Here is a 20,781-nt window from a genome sequence, read left to right on the forward strand (position 1 = left end):
CACAGACTAAACTTAAAAATATATCTATGTGTGTATATATATATATACATACTTAGCTAAAACCAAAAGCTTCTCAGTAAATATATTATTCATAATTTCTTTCTTTTTCTTTTCTTTTTTTTTTTTTAACAAAACTAGCATGCTGTCTCCCATTGTCTCTATATGTGTGGAAACAGGGAAGTTTTTATACATAAGCAGCATTTGTTTTCCCTGTTAGTTTTTCTGGAAACACTGTTTTCTCCACGTCCCATGGCTTAAGCATTCTGCTCTTCACAGATACCCCTATCAGAAGTATATCCCAGTACACAGGAAAATGGCCAAGAGAGAAAGCTAGGCAGGGTTGGAAACCGGAAATCGCACTGATTCTCCAGAGAAGAGGCAATGAACATTTCTTCCATTTCAAAGCATCTGGAGGGCCTGGAGTTCAATTCACCCTTCACATTTCCACAGAGTGAAACATGTTCTGTTCCCTTTAAGATACTGTGTGATGAATTACAGCAGAGCAGACGGAAGGAGAAAAAAATGGGAATATAATAGTTAACACCGCTATAGTATTTATTGTTATTTACCAGAAGAAAGCAATAATAAAGCAAATGTTTACGAAAAAATTAACTTCTGCTAGAAGACTCAGTTTCACCTAAGTCACTCCAACTGATTGGAAGTAGAAAATCTTGCCCTGAATATTCATATTTTATCTCCTTCCCCCTGCCTTTTCAGCCCCTATTTTGTCACGGGCCAAGCCTTTTACAAAATACTCCTATCACTTAGCAATGTTCCCAGTTCCACCACCTGGATCCAGAAGTATGCTGCTGAAACAGTCTCCCAACTCTAATCCAAGAGTCATTATGTGAATTCCTTCTTCTCCGAGATTATTCTGTTGCCTCTTATGCCAGCTCTTTTGGCAGTTGCACCTGTGATTTAAGCATTTGAAAAGAGGAGAAAAATTAATCGTAGATAGTCAAGTGTTTTACAGCAAAAATGACAAAATGTACATGCCTCAAAGGGTGTAAAGCGGATTAGAAATTCTGGCCAGAGAGACCCCTCAAATCATGATAAAACAACAATAATAGCCACAGCCACCATGAAGTGGGCATTTACTGATGACGGGACAGATGCAAGGGCTCTGAGCAACGGTGAAGCTTATCACATAAACAAGCAGGTGGGTGCTGGACTCTGCCTGGTTCAAATCCTGGAACTAGCACTTACTAGTTGCATGGTGTTGGGCATCAATTTTCTCAGCTATAACATGACAGGAACAGTATCTTATTCACAAGGCTACCATAAGGATTAAGTAATACAAGTTAGTAATCAACATTAACACTTCTTTTTAAAGCATTGCCTCATTTCATCTTACAACCACCTTGTAAAGAAGAAAAAGGCTCAGAGAGATAAGCAATTTGCTTCAGGTCACATGGCTAGGAAGTGGCAGAGATGGATTTGAACCTAGATCTGCCCGATTTCAATGCCTTCCTGAGTATTGAAATACTCACCAAATAAATACCACCTTCAAAGAGGAAACAGGCTCAGAGAGATAAGCAATTTGCTTCAGGTCACATGGCTAGGAAGTGGCAGAGATGGATTTGAACCTAGATCTGCCTGATTTCAATGCCTTCCTGAGTATTGAAATACTCATCAAATAAATACCACCATAAGAATATAAAATGCATGTTCTTTTGAGAACTGGTCTTTCCTCTTTAAAGCACATTCCTAATGTGATACTCACCAAATATTACAATAGTATTTGGAGAACGCCCAAGGGCAAAAAAAATTGCAAAAGAGTAGCATAAGTCTGACTGCAAATCAACTTTGAGCTTTGTTTCACAGGAACAACTTAAAGATAAGGTAAGTTCTTAACGGGTTTCAAGTGCTGTTATATTTTAGGAGGATGACTCATCCATCATGGATGTACCTTTCAGAGAACACTGACAGAGTCCAAAGGACACTCAGAGTTTGTATAATAATGACTTTAAAATGTCTCTCCTTCTGTGGCCCATGTCCACCTGCCAATGTGAGGAACTATTTTGGCCATCTCCTATGGACCCTCTTAGTCAGTTCTCTGCCCACAACCTTTGCGTAAAAAGGTTTCCCAACATCCTTCCCGTTGGAGAGAACTTTGGATGTGTCGCTGCTACCTGCACAGCCTTCAAACCAAAGGGTCCTCCATGTGCTCTGGCTCTCTCCCTCCCTAGTGTCAGACTTTCAGGAGAGGAGGGGTGTGACTATAGATTGGTAAGGGTCACCCAAAGAGAACACCAACAGTGAACACTACCAATAAACAAAATATATAATGCCAGTTATTTAAAATAACTGCAGAGCTGTAACAAATAGTCAAAAAAACTGTGTTCTTTGTATTACTGAATGGAAAAAATATTTTTATGGTATGTAATTCCTGATATATGTTTATATGCATAGAAGGGTTCCAAATTAATAAAAATATTTTGAAAAGTGAAACATGGCAATGCCCCAACATAGTAAACCCAGAGACATATTAACTAATTTAAAATATGCCCAGACTGGCAGTTCAGATCACTGGAGAAAAGAATGGGTCACTAAATGATCAGTGGTTAGCTACTTGGCAAAGAAATAAAATAGCAGACTTCTTGCTTCCTACTTACTTCTAAAATCTAACCCTTTAACTCATCTATAATATGGAATATTTTTTAAAAACCAAAAGTTCTAAAAGCAGCAAGAAAGATAGGCAAATATTTTAATAAGGTTCAAAAAAGCCATTTCTAAGCAGAATACAAAAGACAGAAACCATAAAGGAAAAGATAGCTAGATCTGATGTTACAAAAATATAAAACTTACAACAAACAAGAATCAACTCGCATTATTGTTAGGGGGCCCTGTTCCCCCTTCACTTGTTGGTTAAAATTAGTTTTTTGAAAAAGTGCGTGTGTATAGCGTTACACAGTGCACACACACACGTACATACACCCACAGAGACTGGGAGCAATTGGGCAGGATGGGAAGACCCATTTCAGCAGGGGTTGTTTAATTCAGCACACTCGACTGTAGTTCCTGCTCTGGGCCAACACCTCAATGGGTGTCCAGGACATAGATGAGGAAGACCTACCTTGAGGAACTCAGAATCCACTAGGAGACCTACACTGTGCCTGTAAGAGCTGTCAACCTAAGGCACCATGTGGAAGATGCTGAAAGAGAGGTACAAGTGAGGGGCAGTAGAAATAGACAGGAAGGGTATTCACCACTGATGTTTGGTTTTGTTTCTTTTGTTGTTAGAAGCCATACTTGAGCCGAGCCTGTTGGATATATTTTGAAAGACAGAGATAGAAAATAAGTAACTTGAGCAAAGTGTTGTGGGGAGAGAGGAAAAGAAGGTCCTTCAGGGGAAAAATTCAGGAGGTATGGTTTGCCATAGATGTCATTGAACCGTGGCTGTCCAAGTGTGGTCTCCAAAAGCAGCGTCAGCATTGCCAAGGAACTTGTCAGAAATGCAAATTCTCAGGCCCCATCCAAGACCTACTGGATCAGAAACTCTAGAGGTGGGCTCAGTAATCTGTATTCAGCCTTCCAGGTGCTTTTGATGCACGCTAAAATTTAAGAATCACTATCACAGACTTTAGAAAAGTTGTACATCAAAAACTCTTTTTTCGGGGGCTTCCCTGGTGGCGCAGTGGTTGAGAATCCGCCTGTCAATGCAGGGGACACGGGTTCGGGCCCTGGCCTGGGAAGATCCCACATGCCGTGAAGCAACTAGGCCCATGAGCCACAATTACTGAGCCTGCGCGTCTGGAGCCTGTGCTCCGCAACAAGAGAGGCCGCAATAATGAGAGGCCCACGCACCGCGATGAAGAGTGGCCCCCACTTGCCACAACTAGAGAAAGCCCTCGCACAGAAACGAAGACCCAACACAGCCATAAAATATAAATAAATAAATAAAGGTTAAAAAAAATGCAGAATCTCAGGCCCACTCCCAAACCAACTGATTCAGATTCTGCTTTAAAAAAAAAAACAAAAAACTCTTTTTTCCACTAGGTATTAGGGAAGGGCAGTTCCTGGTCTGTATAATTCTAGCCCACTTGTGCTCTTTTGAGATGAGTTTGAAATGTTACATTGCTTTCTCCGGTGGAGACTCCCTCTATCAAGAGTATAACATTTCTAAAGCTCTGATCTAGATTTGGCCTTGGCTCTTGGAGATTCTGGTAGGTTTGGGTTCTTGGGTTTTGGTTTTTTTTAAGGCAAAAAAAAAAGGGACAGAAAAAAGGAAGGAATTGAAGGGAACTCTGAGGCTTCAGACTTGAATGTGTGAGAGAATGGAGACAGCATGGAAAACTGGGAACCAGAAACAACAACTAGATCTCGAAAGGAAAAGCTTGGTTTGGGGACAGATTGAATAAAGGTACTAAGAAAACCCTGAGTGATCTAAAGGGAAAGGGAAATTTGGGGATTGTCCTAGATTATGTGATAATTGAAAAAAAGGGAGAAGCTAAGATGGGAAAAAGGAGAAAACTGCAAAAGGACAGAATCTAGAGATCCTAGTTCAAAAGAAATAGGATATTATAAATGAGGCAAAGAAAAAATGGCCACAGATGAAGACTCAAGAGTCTATGTTCTTACATTTTTGTAATCGTAACAACTGCTAATGTGTCACAGAGCATTTTGGCTAATTAAGGCTGCTCGGGAAATTATTATACTGAAATCTTTCTGAAGGAAAAATTTAATCATGTCTTTAGACATCTAGGTGAAACCAGTCCAGACACACATAGGTGAGCCCAAAGTAAAATTAAGTGAATGTTAAAATTTACCTTGTTTGACTGGCACCAAAAGTTGCATATGATATAAACGTAATTGACCTCAGTAAATTAAATAGTTGCTGCGGATGAGATTTTTTTATCTCAATGAAAAGTACAGATACTCATCTGGGATGGTAGGCAGTGAGCGGACCACCAAATTTTTAAAGAGGAAAGGAAATCATACAATTACCAGGGAGGGATAAGCCTCTACAAGCCTAACGTCTTTGTTTTGGGCTGGCATCACATTGACTCAGAGTTATCAACTCAGAGGGAAATAAATGAGCGATTAATAAATTCAGTTAGACAAGACAAAGACTTTTAAAACATAGCTAAAAACAATAAGAGCAACGTGACAAACCAAAAAATTCTACAGCAGTCAAATAAGTAATGTAAATGAGTGAAAAAGGCCAGGGATTAGGCAGTAGGGCATGGTGGAGACTGAGGAAAAACTGGAGAGTCCATTACCTATCTCAAGGGAGAAGTCAACACAGATCCAGCTTATTTGTGCCATGTACATGCAGGCCCCGTGTGGCTGGATGTGATGTTTCAAATGCTGCCAGATATCTGCCTATTATCGTGTGTTATTTTATAACTCGTACCACAATACCCAAGCCAAACAAAACAGGCCTGCAAATCGGGCTTATAAGTCCACTAGTTTTCAATACCTGGCCCCCAGAATACATCTCTCTTAAACTGAATTAAATAGGCAGCTTTTTGGAAGAGGTAGCATTTGAGCCAAGCAAGTACACAGACTTCCCTTCATTCTCTGCTAGAAACTTCATTTCAGGGATCCCAAGCCAGAAGCATGAGATGGGGAGAGAATAAACACTAAAAGGAGAAAATACAAATTTAAAATATAAACTACCTCATGCGCTATGCTCTAGAAAATACAAAAATAATATTTCCAAGTCCATGAGAGAAAAAAATAATCATTTTTCCTTTAAAAATAAATAATTTCTAAGTATGTTTATGGACATTCAGTGTTTTAGTTAGGAGCATCAGTAAAAACAATTATTAAGATTTCCAAATTGGGTTTTAACTTCATATGTGAAAATCCAAGGATTTAGAGAGCATCTCTATCCTCCAACACAAGTGGGGGGAAAAAACCCCATAACCTTTAGTTTCACCTCCTTCAAGTGAGTGTGGATGTGTCTCATTTGACCAGCCAAAAATAGCCCTTTCTGCTGGGATCTTGTGATATCACCACTGATGGCGTTTACAGCATTTTACTGAGTCTAAGACGCACATTTTTCGATGTTTCCGTAGCCCTGACATCAGAAAGCATCTTACAGTCAACGGTGTTTTACAATAGTTGGCTGCAGGTGGGAGCACAAACACAGTATAGCTTTTCATACCATTAGCACTTCCACTGAGCTCTGTGCCCTGTTGGAATTGCACACGTGCAAATGTATTGCCATTTAAACTATCGTTTAAAGAATGACAAAGCAAATATGACAAAATGTGTTGGGCTTGTAAGAATTCTTTCTACTGTTTTGAACTTCCACACGTCTCAAATGATTTCAAAATAAAAAGATAAAAAATGTCTTTTAAGAGAGATTACACTATGAGTCGGCATTAAAGCAGACATTTATTATGCATGCAGCAAGGCGCAAAAACACAGCAGTAGGGAGCGAATTGATGTCAGTCAAGTGAATTTTTGTCAGTTGGACAATGCATTTTCACATTTTTCTTGCAGAGCATTTTAAAGGACCACGTTGATGAAGGTGCATGACATTCTGTACCTGAGATACATATCAATAGAGGTCTACTGCAAGCCAAGCCAGGCAACTGAAAGCAGGAGAAGATGCCAGTCCCTTGCATAGATAAATGACATTGCAAAGCAAAGGCTGATGTGCAAGACCACCATTCACAAACCGTGGCAGAGTTCACTTGGCTGCATATTTTTCTTCCTGAGCGGACATTAAAACCAAACAAAACACAACTCAAAAGTGACAGCACTTGGGACTTCCCTGGTGGCGCAGTGGTTGAGAATCTGTCTGCCAATGCAGGGGACACGGGTTCGAGCCCTGGTCTGGGAAGATCCCACATGCCGCGGAGCAACTAAGCCCGTGCAACACGACTACTGAGCCTGCGCGTCTGGAGCCTGTGCTCCGCAACAAGAGAGGCCACGATAGTGAGAGGCCCGTGCACCGCGATGAAGAGTGGCCCCCGCTCGCCGCAAGTAGAGGAAGCCCTCGCACAGAAACAAAGACCCAACACAGCCAAAAATAAATATCAATAAATAAAAATTAAAAAAAAAAAAAAAAGTGTTGATGTTGTGCCCAAGGGCAGGCAAAGGTCTCTTGCCTGATCTCATGTGACCTCTAGTGCTCTCACCCTGCCCCCTGCCCCAAGAAGAATCAGAGTCCCTCTAAACCACAGTTGAAAGTCATCTTTGATTCAGAAGAATAAAAAGTTGAAATGTTGTCAATTGTGCATTACTAGGAGATGGGAGTAAGGAACATACATGTGTATATATGAATAAGAACCAATTATATTGGGTTTTTGTGTGTGTGTGTGTGGCCACGCCACGCGGCTTGCAGCATCTTAGTTCCCCGACCAGGGATTGAATCTGGGCCCTCGGCAGTGAAAGTGCTGAGTCCTAACCACTGGACTGCCAGGGAATTCCCTGTATTGTTTGAGAATATAAAGCTCTTTAAAAGCAGAAAAAGAACAAGCTTACCTGGAAATCTGTTTAAAACATCTTGACTAAAACTGACTCTCAATGATGAAATAATATATTGACTATTTTGTCAATGTAATATCTTGGCTAAATTACATACTAGATTTTAAAACAATAGTTAATTATCAACCACCTGTGGCCTTTGGACACACACCTTTCAGCCTCCATAAATGCCCCCGTAGTAATGACTATAAAAAAATTTATTTCTATAACTTAAGCGGCAAGGAATAGAACATTTTCACCTATCAGCATCAGTAATAGTGAATCATAGTAAATATGAAAACTGAAATAATAGTAAAATATTTTAAAACTCCATTTATTCATGGAGATATTAATCTGAAGTTTATTATTTTCCACCCACCTAAAAAATAAAGAGTATAATTGCAATTGCAGGTAGTCTCCATTCAACTACTAAAAAAAAATGTTTTTTCAAGCACTATGGAAGCACTCATCTACAAACACTGGCCTAATTAGGCCTCACTCTTATTCATTCCTGCAGCACGTCCCTGGGGATCTCTGCTTGTGTCACCTCTGTGTGGCTGGAATGAATAAAAGCTTGACCCTGGATTCAACTGGATTTCAAAGTCAACTCTACCACTTCTGAGCTGTTTCTCCTAGACATGTTTTTTAACATCTCTAATCCTCAGTTTCCTTTTTATAAAACAGGGAGAATAATAATACCTGCCTTATAGGGTTGTTAAAGTGATTGTAAGAGTTAATTCATGTAATGAATCTGGCCCATAGTAAGTGCTCAATAGATGTTAGCTATTAGTATCATCGTTACAGAAGTTTCCCTCAGTTAGTAACAATCTCCTGGTGTCAAAATGAACAGGGAAGAGAGTTGGGAGACATTTATTGTGGTGTGTGTTCACCATTTCTCCCTCCTCCTACTTACAGGTTTAAGATAGGCGACGTTACTGTGACGAATGTCGTTCAAGAGCTGATCTCTGGGGGTGATTTCCACCAGCGGGGGTGGCCTATTTCTCGGCACTGGTTTGAGTGTTTTGATCACGTCTTTGAGGTTGGTTTTCTCGGCTGATTCTCTGGCTTCTGGCATCCGAGATTTGCGCTGGATCCTCTTTAGCTTTACCATGCGGAAGGTGTCAGGGTCCGTCCTGTACTTCGGAGTGTGCGATGGCTTTTTCATCATTTCATTTTGTCGACTGAAGGGGACTGCGTGGGAGCTGGGAGGTCGAGGAGGAGGAGGAGGAGTCTGGAGGAACTCCTGCATCCCAGAATCGGGCACTGGTCCCCCCAGCGTCTCCCACATCCCAGGTGGCAGCCCCAACCCGTTCTCCAACATGGCTATTAACTTTCTCTGCTCTTTGAGTTGCTGCTGTTTCTGTTCTTCTTGTCTTTTCTGCCTTTGTCTATCCTGATTCCTGGTGAGCAGATTGGTTACCACCATTCTGGGACCTGGAAGCTCAAAATGGTAGCCCATCTTCAGGAGAGTGTTGTTTGCCTTCAAAAGCCTGGCTATTTCCGTTTCAGCATGGTGGCCCAACATATGCCTCTGATTGTGAAACCGAAGTTCGGTTAGTGTCTCATTAAACTGGAGACACCTCATGATGGCCACGATTCCCTTGCCTGAGATGAAATTGGACTCGATGTTAAGAGTGGTAATGCTCCTGTTTTCACGCAACATGTTGGCCAGGGCGAATGCTAGGTTCTCATCCGCACCCACGTTCGCTAAACTGAAGGTTTTGATGTGTTTGTTTTTCTTCATCGCGTTGACAAAGTCCAACAACATTTCTTTGGGGATGTTTTCAATGTTGTTCAGGTTGAGTTCCTTCACGTCAGGGTCATTTTGTCTCACTCGCCTTAAGCTCCCATCTAGGTCCGTTTGGTTTCCGGAAGGCCTTGCACTTACCTTCAAAAAACTGGTATCTAGAGCTAGCTTCTTGGGATCTAATTTTGATATTTTTTTCTCACTTTTTTCTTGGGCCTCTGGTCTGTCCTTCTGTTCTTCAGTTACTTTATCAGTTACCTGTTGGCTGTTGTTCTCACCATTTCTGATTTGCTCCTTTACCTCACCTTCCTCTCCTCTTTTTGTTTTTTCATCACTCTCTTCACTGTCCTCTTTTCCTTCATCTTCTTCATCTTCTGAATCATCTTCTTCATCTTCTGTGTCATCTTCTTCATCTTCCACATCATCTTCATTATCTTCATTATTTGTTTCTTGGACATTGTCACTGCCCTGTGATTCTGTTTTATGTGCAGCGATTTCATTATTAAGCTTTTCTTTTAAATACTGGGACACATTTTTATTACTTTTGTCTATTTCTTCATGCTGTTCTTGAGTTTTTCCCTAAAAGAGAAGTTTATGAGGGTTAGAATACATAGCAGGGTTTATGAGGGTTAGAATACACGTTATGAGGGTTTCTTCACATAGAAATATGAAGAAGAGCAGTATCTACTGGAGATAATAAAAAGATTTATTACTAAGTGAAAAAAGGAAGCAAATAAGCTGTAGGTATAGTATTCCATTTGTTTACGTATTTATGTGTATACATATATACACACAATATATATAAAAGTTTATAAATGTATAGAAAAAACAGACTTGTAATGTTTACCAAGTAAGTACTTATCTCTGAGGAAGAGAGGTAACCATTAAGATAACTGAGAAAAGGAAGGATTGAGGGGATTTTCACTGTTTACATTATATAATTCTAAACTAAGTTTTTTTAAAACCAAGTACACATATTAGTTTTTCAAGCAAATACAACAAAAATAAATTTTTATAGGCACACACATGCATGAACACAGTTTTTGGTTGTGTTTTTCTCATCCCGTGTATTAAAATTAAACCTAGTTAATTTTGTTTTCAGACCCTCTATTGTTTTTAAAGATGGGGTTCAGTTCCAGAAGCAGTTAAAAATTATTTGTTTTGAAAACCTTATGGATTTATCCATTCATTGAAATCTTTGTTTTGTATATAGCTGAATAGGCATCTTTGTATTCAACAGCTCTGTGTTACACAATAATTTCCTTATTGCCCTAACCAAAATTTACATAATATGTTTGCCAATCTAATGTAATGTGTACAACAAGTTTCCCTGAAAATCAGATACTGTGGGGAAAATGAGAGCAGTTTGATATTTGGAACATAACAAAACCCTTAAACTTTGATTTCTGTCTGCTCAGTTCTGTGAAAACTACCCTGGATACTCCAGGGACAGGCTTTATAGTCCAGTTCCTTTGGAAGGAAAGTGTCTAGGAGGCAAAGCCAGCTACAAAAGGGGACAGGATTAGTAGAGATTTAGAAACAACTGCTTAGTCTGGGAAGGAAAATGACAGTCATATCAATAAGGTTTATTAAATGTTTGCACATCAATTAGCACATTTTCCCATAAAGTATGTGTACCTCGTAGGTGTCATTTTGAAAGCTGATGTAGCAGTTTGACACACAGGCTCATCTGAGCAAGACCTTGATCTTGGGAGGACAAAATGAGTAAAGGGGATCAACTGTATGGTGATGGATGGAAACTAAATTTTTGGTGGTGAGCATACTGTAGGGTATATAGAAGTAGAAATATAATGTTGTACACATGAAACTTACATCGTGTTATAAGCCAATGTTATCTCAATAAAAAATAAACCTGTAATTAAAAAAAATAAGAACTTGATTTTACTGCTTATAACATTATAGGTTGGAATTGACAATTGACACCTTAACTCTCTGAAGCCTTCACCTTTGCATTTCTCATTTGTCTCAGCAGGGGGAGCCAACTATCAAGCTGTTTAAATTATACCAAAGGAAGAAAAAGTGTTAAAAGTACCCAATTTGTTTTTTTCCTCTGAAATTGGTGTTCATATAGAATTGGCTTTTACTCTAGTTGTAAAACATCTGCAAATTGTACCTTACACTCTAACCTGATCAAGCCAGCAACTCATTTTCCTGAGTGCAGTACATGTTTAAATTCCCCTGGCCATGAAATCAGTTTATAACTTTCCTAAAATTATAGCCAGCGTGATGGTAATGTGACAAGATATATCAACATTAGCAGGCATAACTACAAGAGACTTTACCTGTGGGGATCTCTGTCTTATTTTTGCCAAGTCATTTCTAAGTGAAACATTTAAAACAATATGCGGATATACAAGTCCATAGACTGGACCACAATTCTACTTTTCATATAAGGAACATATTTAAAGAAAGAACTATCTTTAAAACCGCTTAACAGCATCAACTTCTAAATTCACCACTGATATCCAATGCACTGTGGTAATACTGGATTTTTTGGTTATTTGACTTGGTTTAATTGCAGAGCGAGTGGCTGGACTTCAGGGGGACGGTGACACCCTTGAGATTGTATGTGAAACATTGTACATGTACGCATGTGATGGAAGGAGAGAACGGAGAGCCTTCTCAGCTTCTTAAAGGGTTCTGTGAGCCAAAAAAAAGCATGAAGGACAAATGCTTCTGGGTTATGAGTTAATCCACTAAGTATCATGCCTACAGAATATAGGCTTTCCTGCACAAGAAACACCGTGGCAATTTTTTTAAAGAGATATCTACAAGAAATTACCACTTTTTCCTCCCAATTATACCATGTAAGTGTTAAAGAAAGTTCCCATCTGGCGTAGGATGAAATATTCTGATTTATCTATAAACGTCGACAAAACATGGAGTCTTGAGAAACAACAGTTACAACAGGGACACGTGCCAGCCCAGCCCAGGCAGCCATTTTTCTGTTGCATACAAATCCCCGGTTACCTTGGATGACACAAAGGTAAGAGGAACACGTTCGTCTTCCAGCATGCGTCTGGATGCCTTTTGCCAATACATATAATCAACGAGAGATTTATGGTCGAAGTTCCCTGTTGGTGGCTTGTCAGTCTGATCCTTCTGAATCATTCCCACAGGAAGCCTGGGGTCAGGGGCCATCACCTCCATTTCCAGCTGCAGTTCTTTAAGCTCTTCTGGAGACAAGTTGGCCAAGATTTCGTCTTCATCAATCTCCCCATCAAAGAGTTCTTCTTGATCTGAATTCCTGCTGTGTTCCGACATGATTCTTTTCTATACTTTTCTATACTTTATTAGAAAAGGAGAAATAATCAGAGAAGATTTAAAAAAAGAAAAAACTCTCAAGAAGTTCCCCCAGTTACCAAGCGTCCCAGGTCAATATCACCTTGAGAGATTTTTTTTTTTTCCCCCAAGAACCCCAGTGGTGTTTGCTGAGCCTCTAGGAGTGACTGCCGCTAAGCTTGAGCCGTAACTATATTAAGCAGGGCTTGGCTGGAGAGGGTCAATTTATGGAATTACTATGCTCCTCTCTTTTCGGCAACTTGAGTCAGCTGTGCAAATCCATCTGACATTTCAGTACAGCTGCTTAGGTTTTCCAGTGAGTAACAGGTCTCCAGAATCCCTGTAGGAGTAAAATTAGTTCTCTTCCTATGTGCTCTCACATTGCCCTACACTAAGTCATGCAGCCCATACACACATACCCCAGTACTGCTGGTGAGGCCACTTCTTTTTATTCAAATGATGAAAGCAACTTACAATATTTCAGGAGGAAAATCCAAACAGCGACCTGAGTTCTACTGAAGTGAAAAATTCATTTGCAGGTGGAAATCAAGCTCTCAGGGCTTGACTCTTCACTACCATGAGACTCTGGAAGGAAATAAACCTGCACACAGCCGAGCAGAGGTCTGGCTATGTTACCCGCTGTGTAAACTGAACCTTTGCAAGATGTCCTTATTTGCATCTAGATCCTGTGATCTAACAGATGGGGACAACGAGCCCTTGAATTTCCACTATGAGTGAGGAGTTTAATGTTTTAAATAATTTGTTTTTCTTATTAAGTATCCATTAAGCCAGGATAAAAATTTAAAGGGATCTAAATTGAAATGTTAAAAAAGAAAACCCAAACCATTAAAGTACTGGAAGAAATCATGAAAAGATTTTTTCATAACTTCAGAGGACGATATGGCAATATTTATCCAAATGACAAATGTATATTTTCTTTGACCAGCCATTCCGCTTTTAGGAATGTATCCTACAGATACACTCCCACATGGGTGAAATTATAGGTGCTCAAGATTATTCAATGTAGCAAACTACAAAACAGTGTACTGTATGCTGTTCTTTGCGTGATAAAGGGTAAAAAGAATATATGTATATATACAGATTTTATCAACAGATCCTTGGAAAGATACACAAGAAACCAGTAACAATGGATGCTACTGGAGAAAGAAATGGGTTGTCTGGGAGACAGGACTAGGAAAACAGACTTTGTTACTGTATACCCTTTGATAATTGCCAGATTTTGAAACTTATGAACATAATGCTTACTCAAAAATATACATTTATTGTACAAAACTTAGGATAACACAGGGAAGCATAAAGAAATTAAAAATTTCCCCTTATTGCACCATTAAGAGCTACCGTCATTAACATTTTGGTTCATCACTCCAGTCAGTCCCTACTTCCAGTCATATGAGCTCAATAATCTTTTGTCATCTGTTTTTTGACTTACAAAATCATGGGTTTTTTCTAGGTTATAGTATATTCTACTACTACATAATTTTTTAAAATTTTTAAATTAATTTATTTATTTATTTTTGGCTGCGTTGGGTCTTCGTTGCTGCACGCAGGCTTTTTCTAGTTGCGGCAAGCGGGGGCTACTCTTTGTTGCGGTGCATGGGCTTCTCATTCCGGTGGCTTCTCTTGTTGCGGAGCACGGGCTCTAGGCACACGAGCTTCAGGAGTTGTGGCACATGGGCTCAGCAGTTGTGGCTTGCTGGCTCTAGCTCAGTAGTTGTGCAGCATGGCTTAGTTGCTCCACAGCATGTAGGATCTTCCCGGACCAGGGATCGAACCTGTGTCCCCTGCATAGGCAGGCAGATTCTTATCCACTGCGCCACCGGGGAAGCCCTACTACTACATAATTTTTAATAGCTCCCTGTTAAGATTCTTTATATGGAAGTACCATAATTTATGTAACCAATCTCCAATTATTGGATATTTGGACTGCTTTCAATGCTCACAAGCACTTCTTCAATAAATATCCCCTGTAGTTAAATATTAATACACATGCAAAGTTATTTCTTTAGGATAAATTGAATATATTCCAAGAAGTGAAATTGCTGGGTCAAAGAATATGAGGAAATTAAGGGCTTTTTATATGTATGGCTAAGTGATCCCCTCAATATTATTATTACCCATCCCCAAAACATATATATTAAATTATTTGCAAATTATATATATATGTTACTATTCCAATATTATACATAATTTATAATTATATTTATACATAAATATAAAATACACATTGTCAACTTATTCTTCAATATATATTTATAACATTTATAAATATAAATGAATTTAAATTTATATATACATCTATATAACAAAACATATGCAAAAAAATTAAATGTGAGAAGTTTTAAATGGACGTGCTACTATTTTCTTCCAACCCCAGTGGTTTTTTTTGAACACCCCAAGATTGAGAGGCTTTTCATATATATGGCTAAACTATTCACCAGAAAAATATTACCAATTTACTTGAATGATCATTTTAAAGTAAAGAACACAGATGCATAGTGACAGCTTACTGTTGACCTCTCCCCTGTGAGGATTCCTTTCATCCTGGTCCTGTAACAGGGAAATAAGTGCTTGGCCTCAGCAGGCAGCGAGGTAGACCACTTTACACAACTGATTTGCAGACCATTATTTCAGAGACTGAGCTTTCAAAACAGTGGTCTAAAGAGACTGTACCAAAAAGAGTTTTGTGTACAAGGAGGTATGGAAATGTTATATTCTGCAGTTGTCTTTTAGAGATTTGTAAAACACATGAGCTTTTAGAGACTCTGAGAAATCATATGTGAAAGAAATCCATTTATTTAGCTCAATATTTCCCAAACTTATTCAGCTAATTCATGGGTTTTTTTCTTTTAAAAATCACTAATATCCTGTGTAATTACTTTCCAAAATTCATACTTTGGGAACTACTGATATAAAAGCAGAAGATCTGGAATTAGTCTGCCGGATTCAAACCCCAGTTCCACTCCTTAGTAACTATGTGATACTGGGCAACTTAACCCAAATTCCTCATCATATAAAAGAGATCTGACAGTAATATTTATCATATTCAATTAATGAGGGAACTAAATGAGGATACAGATAGATACTGAACTAGATATAGATATGGAAATTAAGTAGGATGGTGCATGGCACAGAGTAAAACCCTCAATAGATGTTATATATTACTAGTCTCATATTTCATGGGTAACCACAGAAATATTTAAAGAAAAACAAAGGCAACTGTAAAATGTAATACATTTAATAAACCACTTCCATAATAGAAACCATTATATTAACAGCAATAAACAAAAGCGCTTTAAAAAAATCTTGCTGTTCTTACAGAGAGCAACTCAGAGGCTTTTAGATGGAAATGTGTATAAATAGAAAACCCAGCATTTGCATGTAAATGTGAAGCTATCCTCAGAAAATGATCAGAATTGCTGCTTGCAAGCTTTCAGATTCAAATTCTATTCTGGTGACCAAATGTTTTTGATGATCACACACATTTAGAAATTTCTGTAAGGGGTGCTGCTTCAGCTAACTTCCGTCTTGCTGAATGAGTTGGGAAAGTGGGTACATCTCTCCCAGCTGCTTCCACTATGCATTTCATCCATATGCTGACAGGGAGGGTTTTGCTGGTGCAATTAGCCTCATTTGACACACAGGTGACTTAGCTGTGCTTTCTCATAATGATGTTCCCCTCCACCTCAGCAGCTTCTCACATCAGAATCCAGCTATGATGTCAAGAGAAAGTAACAAGCTGTAGGATAATCAACTGACTTTTTTACAGCCAGATAGGGCATCACAGATCAGAATCTCTGGCAGAGGTTTATTAAGTGCAGGGATGCCCTGGGACCCCCACCTCCCAGAAGCTACTAAATCAGAATTCTCAAGTTTGGATCCAGGAATTTGTATTTTTGGAAAGCTCTCTAGGTGATTCTGATCTATAAATGAGTATGAGAATCACAGCACTATTGCAAGCCACTCATTTTACAGATCAGGCTCAGAGAACTTAAGAAACTTTGCATTTGATGAAGTTCAGAACATGCTACCCCAAATATGGCACCTTGACATACTGAATATTTTAAGCTGAAGGAATTTGAGAAAGAGCATGTGCAGGAAGGACTCTTTGACCTTCCTCTTCACCCCTGAAGCAGGTCATAAGACCCTCCTGTGATAGAAGCATCCTTACCTCTGAAAACAGAGGGCCCAAGATGAAACCAAACAAACAGGCCTTGCTCAGCTTCCCCTAGTTTACTGTCTTTGCTCATACCCTTCTGTCCTGTCATATTTCCCCGTGACTTTCCACCCTTCTTCAAACCTAGTATAAAAACGCTTGAGCAGAAGCAAGAAGAACTACAATCCTGCAGCCTGTGGAACAAAAACCACATTCACAGAAAGATAGACAAGATGAAAAGGCAGAGGGCTATGTACCAGATGAAGGAACAAGATAAAACTCCAGAAAAACAACTAAATGAAGTGGAGATAGGCAACCTTCCAGAAAAAGAATTCAGAATAATGACAGTGAAGATGATCCAGGACCTCGGAAAAAGAACGGAGGCAAAGATCGAGAAGATGCAAGAAAAGTTTAACAAAGACCTAGAAGAATTAAAGAACAAACAAACAGAGATGAACAATACAATAACTGAAATGAAAACTACACTAGAAGGAATCAATAGCAGAATAACTGAGGCAGAAGAACGGATAAGTGACCTGGAGGACAGAATGCTGGAATTCACTGCTGCGGAACAGAAGTAAGAAAAAAGAATGAAAAGAAATGAAGACAGCCTAAAAGACCTCTGGGACAACATTAAACGCAACAACATTCGCATTATAGGGGTCCCAGAAGGAGAAGAGAGAGAGAAAGGACCCAGGAAATTATTTGAAGAGATTATAGTTGAAAACTTCCCTAACATGGGAAAGGAAACAGCCACCCAAGTCCAGGAAGCGCAGAGAGTCCCATACAGGATAGACCCAAGGAGAAACACACCGAGACACATAGTAATCAAATTGGCAAAAAATAAGACAAAGAAAAATTATTAAAAGCAGCAAGGGAAAAATGACAAATAACATACAAGGGAACTCCCATAAGGTTAACAGCTGATTCCTCAGCAGAAACTCTACAAGCCAGAAGGGAGTGGCATGATATACTTAAAGTGATGAAAGGGAAGAAGCTACAACCAAGATTACTCTACCCAGCAAGGATCTCATTCAGATTCGATGGAGAAATCAAAAGCTTTACAGACAAGCAAAAGCTAAGAGAATTCAGCACCACCAAACCACCTTTACAACAAATGCTAAAGGAACTTCTCTAAGTGGGAAACACAAGAGAAGAAAAGGACCTACAAAAACAAACCCAAAACAATTAAGAAAATGGTCATAGGAACATACATATCGATAATTACCTTAAATGTGAATGGATTAAATGCTCCAACCAAAAGACACAGGCTTGCTGAATGGATACAAAAACAAGACCCATATATATGCTGTCTACAAGAGACCCACTTCAGACCTAGGGACACATTCAGACTGAAAGTGAGGGGATGGAAAAAGATATTCCATGCAAATGGAAATCAAAAGAAAGCTGGAGTAGCAATACTCATATCAGATAAAATAGACTTTAAAATAAAGAATGTTACAAGAGACAAGGAAGGACACTACATAATGGTCAGGGGATCAATCCAAGAAGAAGATATAACAATTATAAATATATATGAACCCAACATAGGAGCACCTCAATACATAAGGCAACTGCTAACAGCTATAAAAGAGGAAATCGACAGTAACACAATAATAGTGGGGGACTTTAACACCTCACACCAATGGACAGATCATCCAAAATGAAAATAAATAAGGAAACAGAAGCTTTAAATGACACAATAGACCAGATAGATTTAATTGATATTTATAGGACATTCCATCCAAAAACAGCAGATTACACTTTCTTCTCAAGTGCACACGGAACATTCTCCAGGATAGATCACATCTTGGGTCACAAATCAAGCCTCAGTAAATTTAAGAAAATTGAAATCATATCAAGCATCTTTTCTGACCACAATGCTATGAGATTAGAAATCAATTACAGGGAAAAACGTAAAAAACACAAAGACATGGAGGCTAAACAATACGTGACTAAATAACCAAGAGATCACTGAAGAAATCAAAGAGGAAATCAAAAAATACCTAGAGACAAATGACAATGAATACACGACGATCCAAAACCTATGGGATGCAGCAAAAGCAGTTCTAAGAGGGAAGTTTATAGCTATACAAGTCTACCTCAAGAAACAAGAAGAATCTCAAATAAACAATTTAACCTTACACCTGAAGGAACTAGAGAAAGAAGAACAAACAAAACCCAAAGTTAGCAGAAGGAAAGAAATCATAAAGATCAGAGCAGAAATAAATGAACTAGAAACAAAGAAAACAATAGCAAAAATCAATAAAACTAAAAGCTGGTTCTTTGAGAAGATAGACAAAATTGATAAACCATTAGCCAGACTCATCAAGAGGGAGAGGACTCAAATCAATAAAATTAGAAATGAAAAAGCAGAAGTTACAACAGACACCCCAGAAATACAAAGCATCCTAAGAGACTACTACAAGCAACTCTATGCCAATAAAATGGACAACCTGGAAGAAATGGACAAATTCTTACAAAGGTATAACCTTCCAAGACTGAACCAGGAAGAAATAGAAAATATGAACAGACCAATCACAAGTAATGAAATTGAAACTGTGATTAAACATCTTCCAACAAACAAAAGTCCAGGACCAGATGGTTTCACAGGTGAATTTTATCAAACATTTAGAGAAGAGCTAACACCTATCCTTCTCAAACTCTTCCAAAAAATTGCAGAGGAAGGAACACTCCCAAACTCATTCTAAGAGGCCACCATCACCCTGATACCAAAACCAGAAAAAGATACTACAAAAAAGAAAATTACAGACCAATATCACTGATGAATATAGATGCAAAAATCCTCAACAAAATAATGGCAAACAGAGTCCAACAACACATTAAAAGGATCATACACCATGATCAAGTGGGATTTATCCCAGGGATGCAAGGATTCTTCAATATACACAAATCAATCAATGTGACACACCATATTAACAAATTGAAGAATAAAAACCATATGATCACCTCAATAGATGCAGAAAAAGCTTTTGACACAATTCAACACCCATTTATGATAAAAACTCTCCAGAAAGTGGGCATAGAGGGAACCTACCTCAACATAATAAAGGCCATATATGACACCCACAGCAAACATCATTCTCAATGGTGACAAACTGAAAGCATTTCCTCTAAGATCAGGAACAAGACAAGGATGTCCACTCTCACCACTATTATTCAACATAGTTTTGGAAGTCCTAGCCATGGCAATCAGAGAAGAAAAAGAAATAAAAGGAATACAAATCGGAAAAGAAGAAGTAAAACTGTCACTGTTTGCAGAGGACACGATACTATACATACAGAATCCTAAAAATGCCACCAGAAAACTACTAGAGCTGATCAATGAATTTGGCAAAGTTGCAGGATACAAAATTAATGCACAGAAATCTCTTGCATTCCTATACACTAATGATGAAAAATCTGAAAGAGAAATTAAGGAAACACTCCCATTTACCATTGTAACAAAAATAATAAAATACCTAGGAATAAACCTACCTAGGGAGACAAAAGACCTGTATGCAGAAAACTTTAAGACACTGATGAAAGAAATTAAAGATGATACCAACAGATGGAGAGATATACCATGTTCTTGGATTGGAAGAATCAACATTGTGAAAATGACTATACTACCCAAAGCAATCTACAGATTCAATGTAATCCCTATCAAATTACCAATGGCATTTTTTATGGAACTAGAACAAATCATCTTAAAATTTGTACGCAGACACAAAAGACCCCGAATAGCCAAAGCAGTCTTGAGGGGGGAAAAACGGAGCTGGAGGAATCAGACTCCCTGACTTCAGACTATACTACAAAGCTACAGTAATCAAGACAATATGGTACTGGCACAAAAACAGAAACATAGATTAATGGAACAAGATAGAAAGCCCAGAGATAAACCCACGCACCTATGGTCAACTAATCTATGACAAAGGAGGCAAGGATATACTATGGAGAAAAGACAGTCTCTTCAATAAGTAGTGCTGGGAAAACTGGATAGCTACATGTAAAAGAATGAAATTAGAACACTCCCTAACACCATACACAAAAATAAACTCAAAATGGATTAGAGACCTAAATGTAAGACCAGACACTATAAAACTCTTAGAGGAAAACATAGGAAGAATACTCT

General features: G+C 38.6%; 1 protein-coding gene across 3 annotated transcripts; it reads right to left on the reverse strand.

Moving 5' to 3' along the window:
• Positions 1 to 537: 537 nt before the first annotated feature.
• On the reverse strand, positions 538 to 13,099 carry LMOD3 (leiomodin 3). Of its 3 annotated transcripts, none has more exons than XM_059940159.1 (4): positions 12,947 to 13,099; positions 12,161 to 12,478; positions 8,336 to 9,748; positions 538 to 911 (listed from the first exon to the last, which is right to left on the reverse strand). In XM_059940159.1, exons 2-4 carry the CDS (start codon positions 12,452 to 12,454, stop codon positions 885 to 887), a joined length of 1,734 nt encoding a protein of 577 aa, XP_059796142.1. In that variant the 5' UTR covers positions 12,455 to 12,478; positions 12,947 to 13,099; the 3' UTR covers positions 538 to 884. The 3 variants fall into 3 exon arrangements, with proteins under 3 accessions (XP_059796142.1, XP_059796143.1, XP_059796141.1); XM_059940160.1 differs by lacking the exon at positions 12,947 to 13,099 and adding an exon at positions 12,576 to 12,646; XM_059940158.1 differs by lacking the exon at positions 12,947 to 13,099 and having other exon boundaries at positions 12,161 to 12,667.
• Positions 13,100 to 20,781: the final 7,682 nt, after the last annotated feature.

The sequence above is a fragment of the Balaenoptera ricei genome, chromosome 11, assembly GCF_028023285.1.
Source record: "Balaenoptera ricei isolate mBalRic1 chromosome 11, mBalRic1.hap2, whole genome shotgun sequence".
Lineage (NCBI taxonomy): Eukaryota > Metazoa > Chordata > Mammalia > Artiodactyla > Balaenopteridae > Balaenoptera > Balaenoptera ricei.

Bases quoted from the DNA above. Each gene is read 5' to 3' on its own strand.
- LMOD3 (XM_059940159.1), bottom strand. From the start codon at position 12,454: ATGTCGGAACACAGCAGGAATTCAGATCAAGAAGAACTCTTTGATGGG. The intron at 9,749-12,160 runs GTAACCGGGGAT...CTTCTCTTTTAG, and splicing joins TTACCTTTGTGTCATCCAAG to GGAAAAACTCAAGAACAGCA. The intron at 912-8,335 runs GTAAGTAGGAGG...CTTAAATCACAG, and splicing joins ACGTCGCCTATCTTAAACCT to GTGCAACTGCCAAAAGAGCT.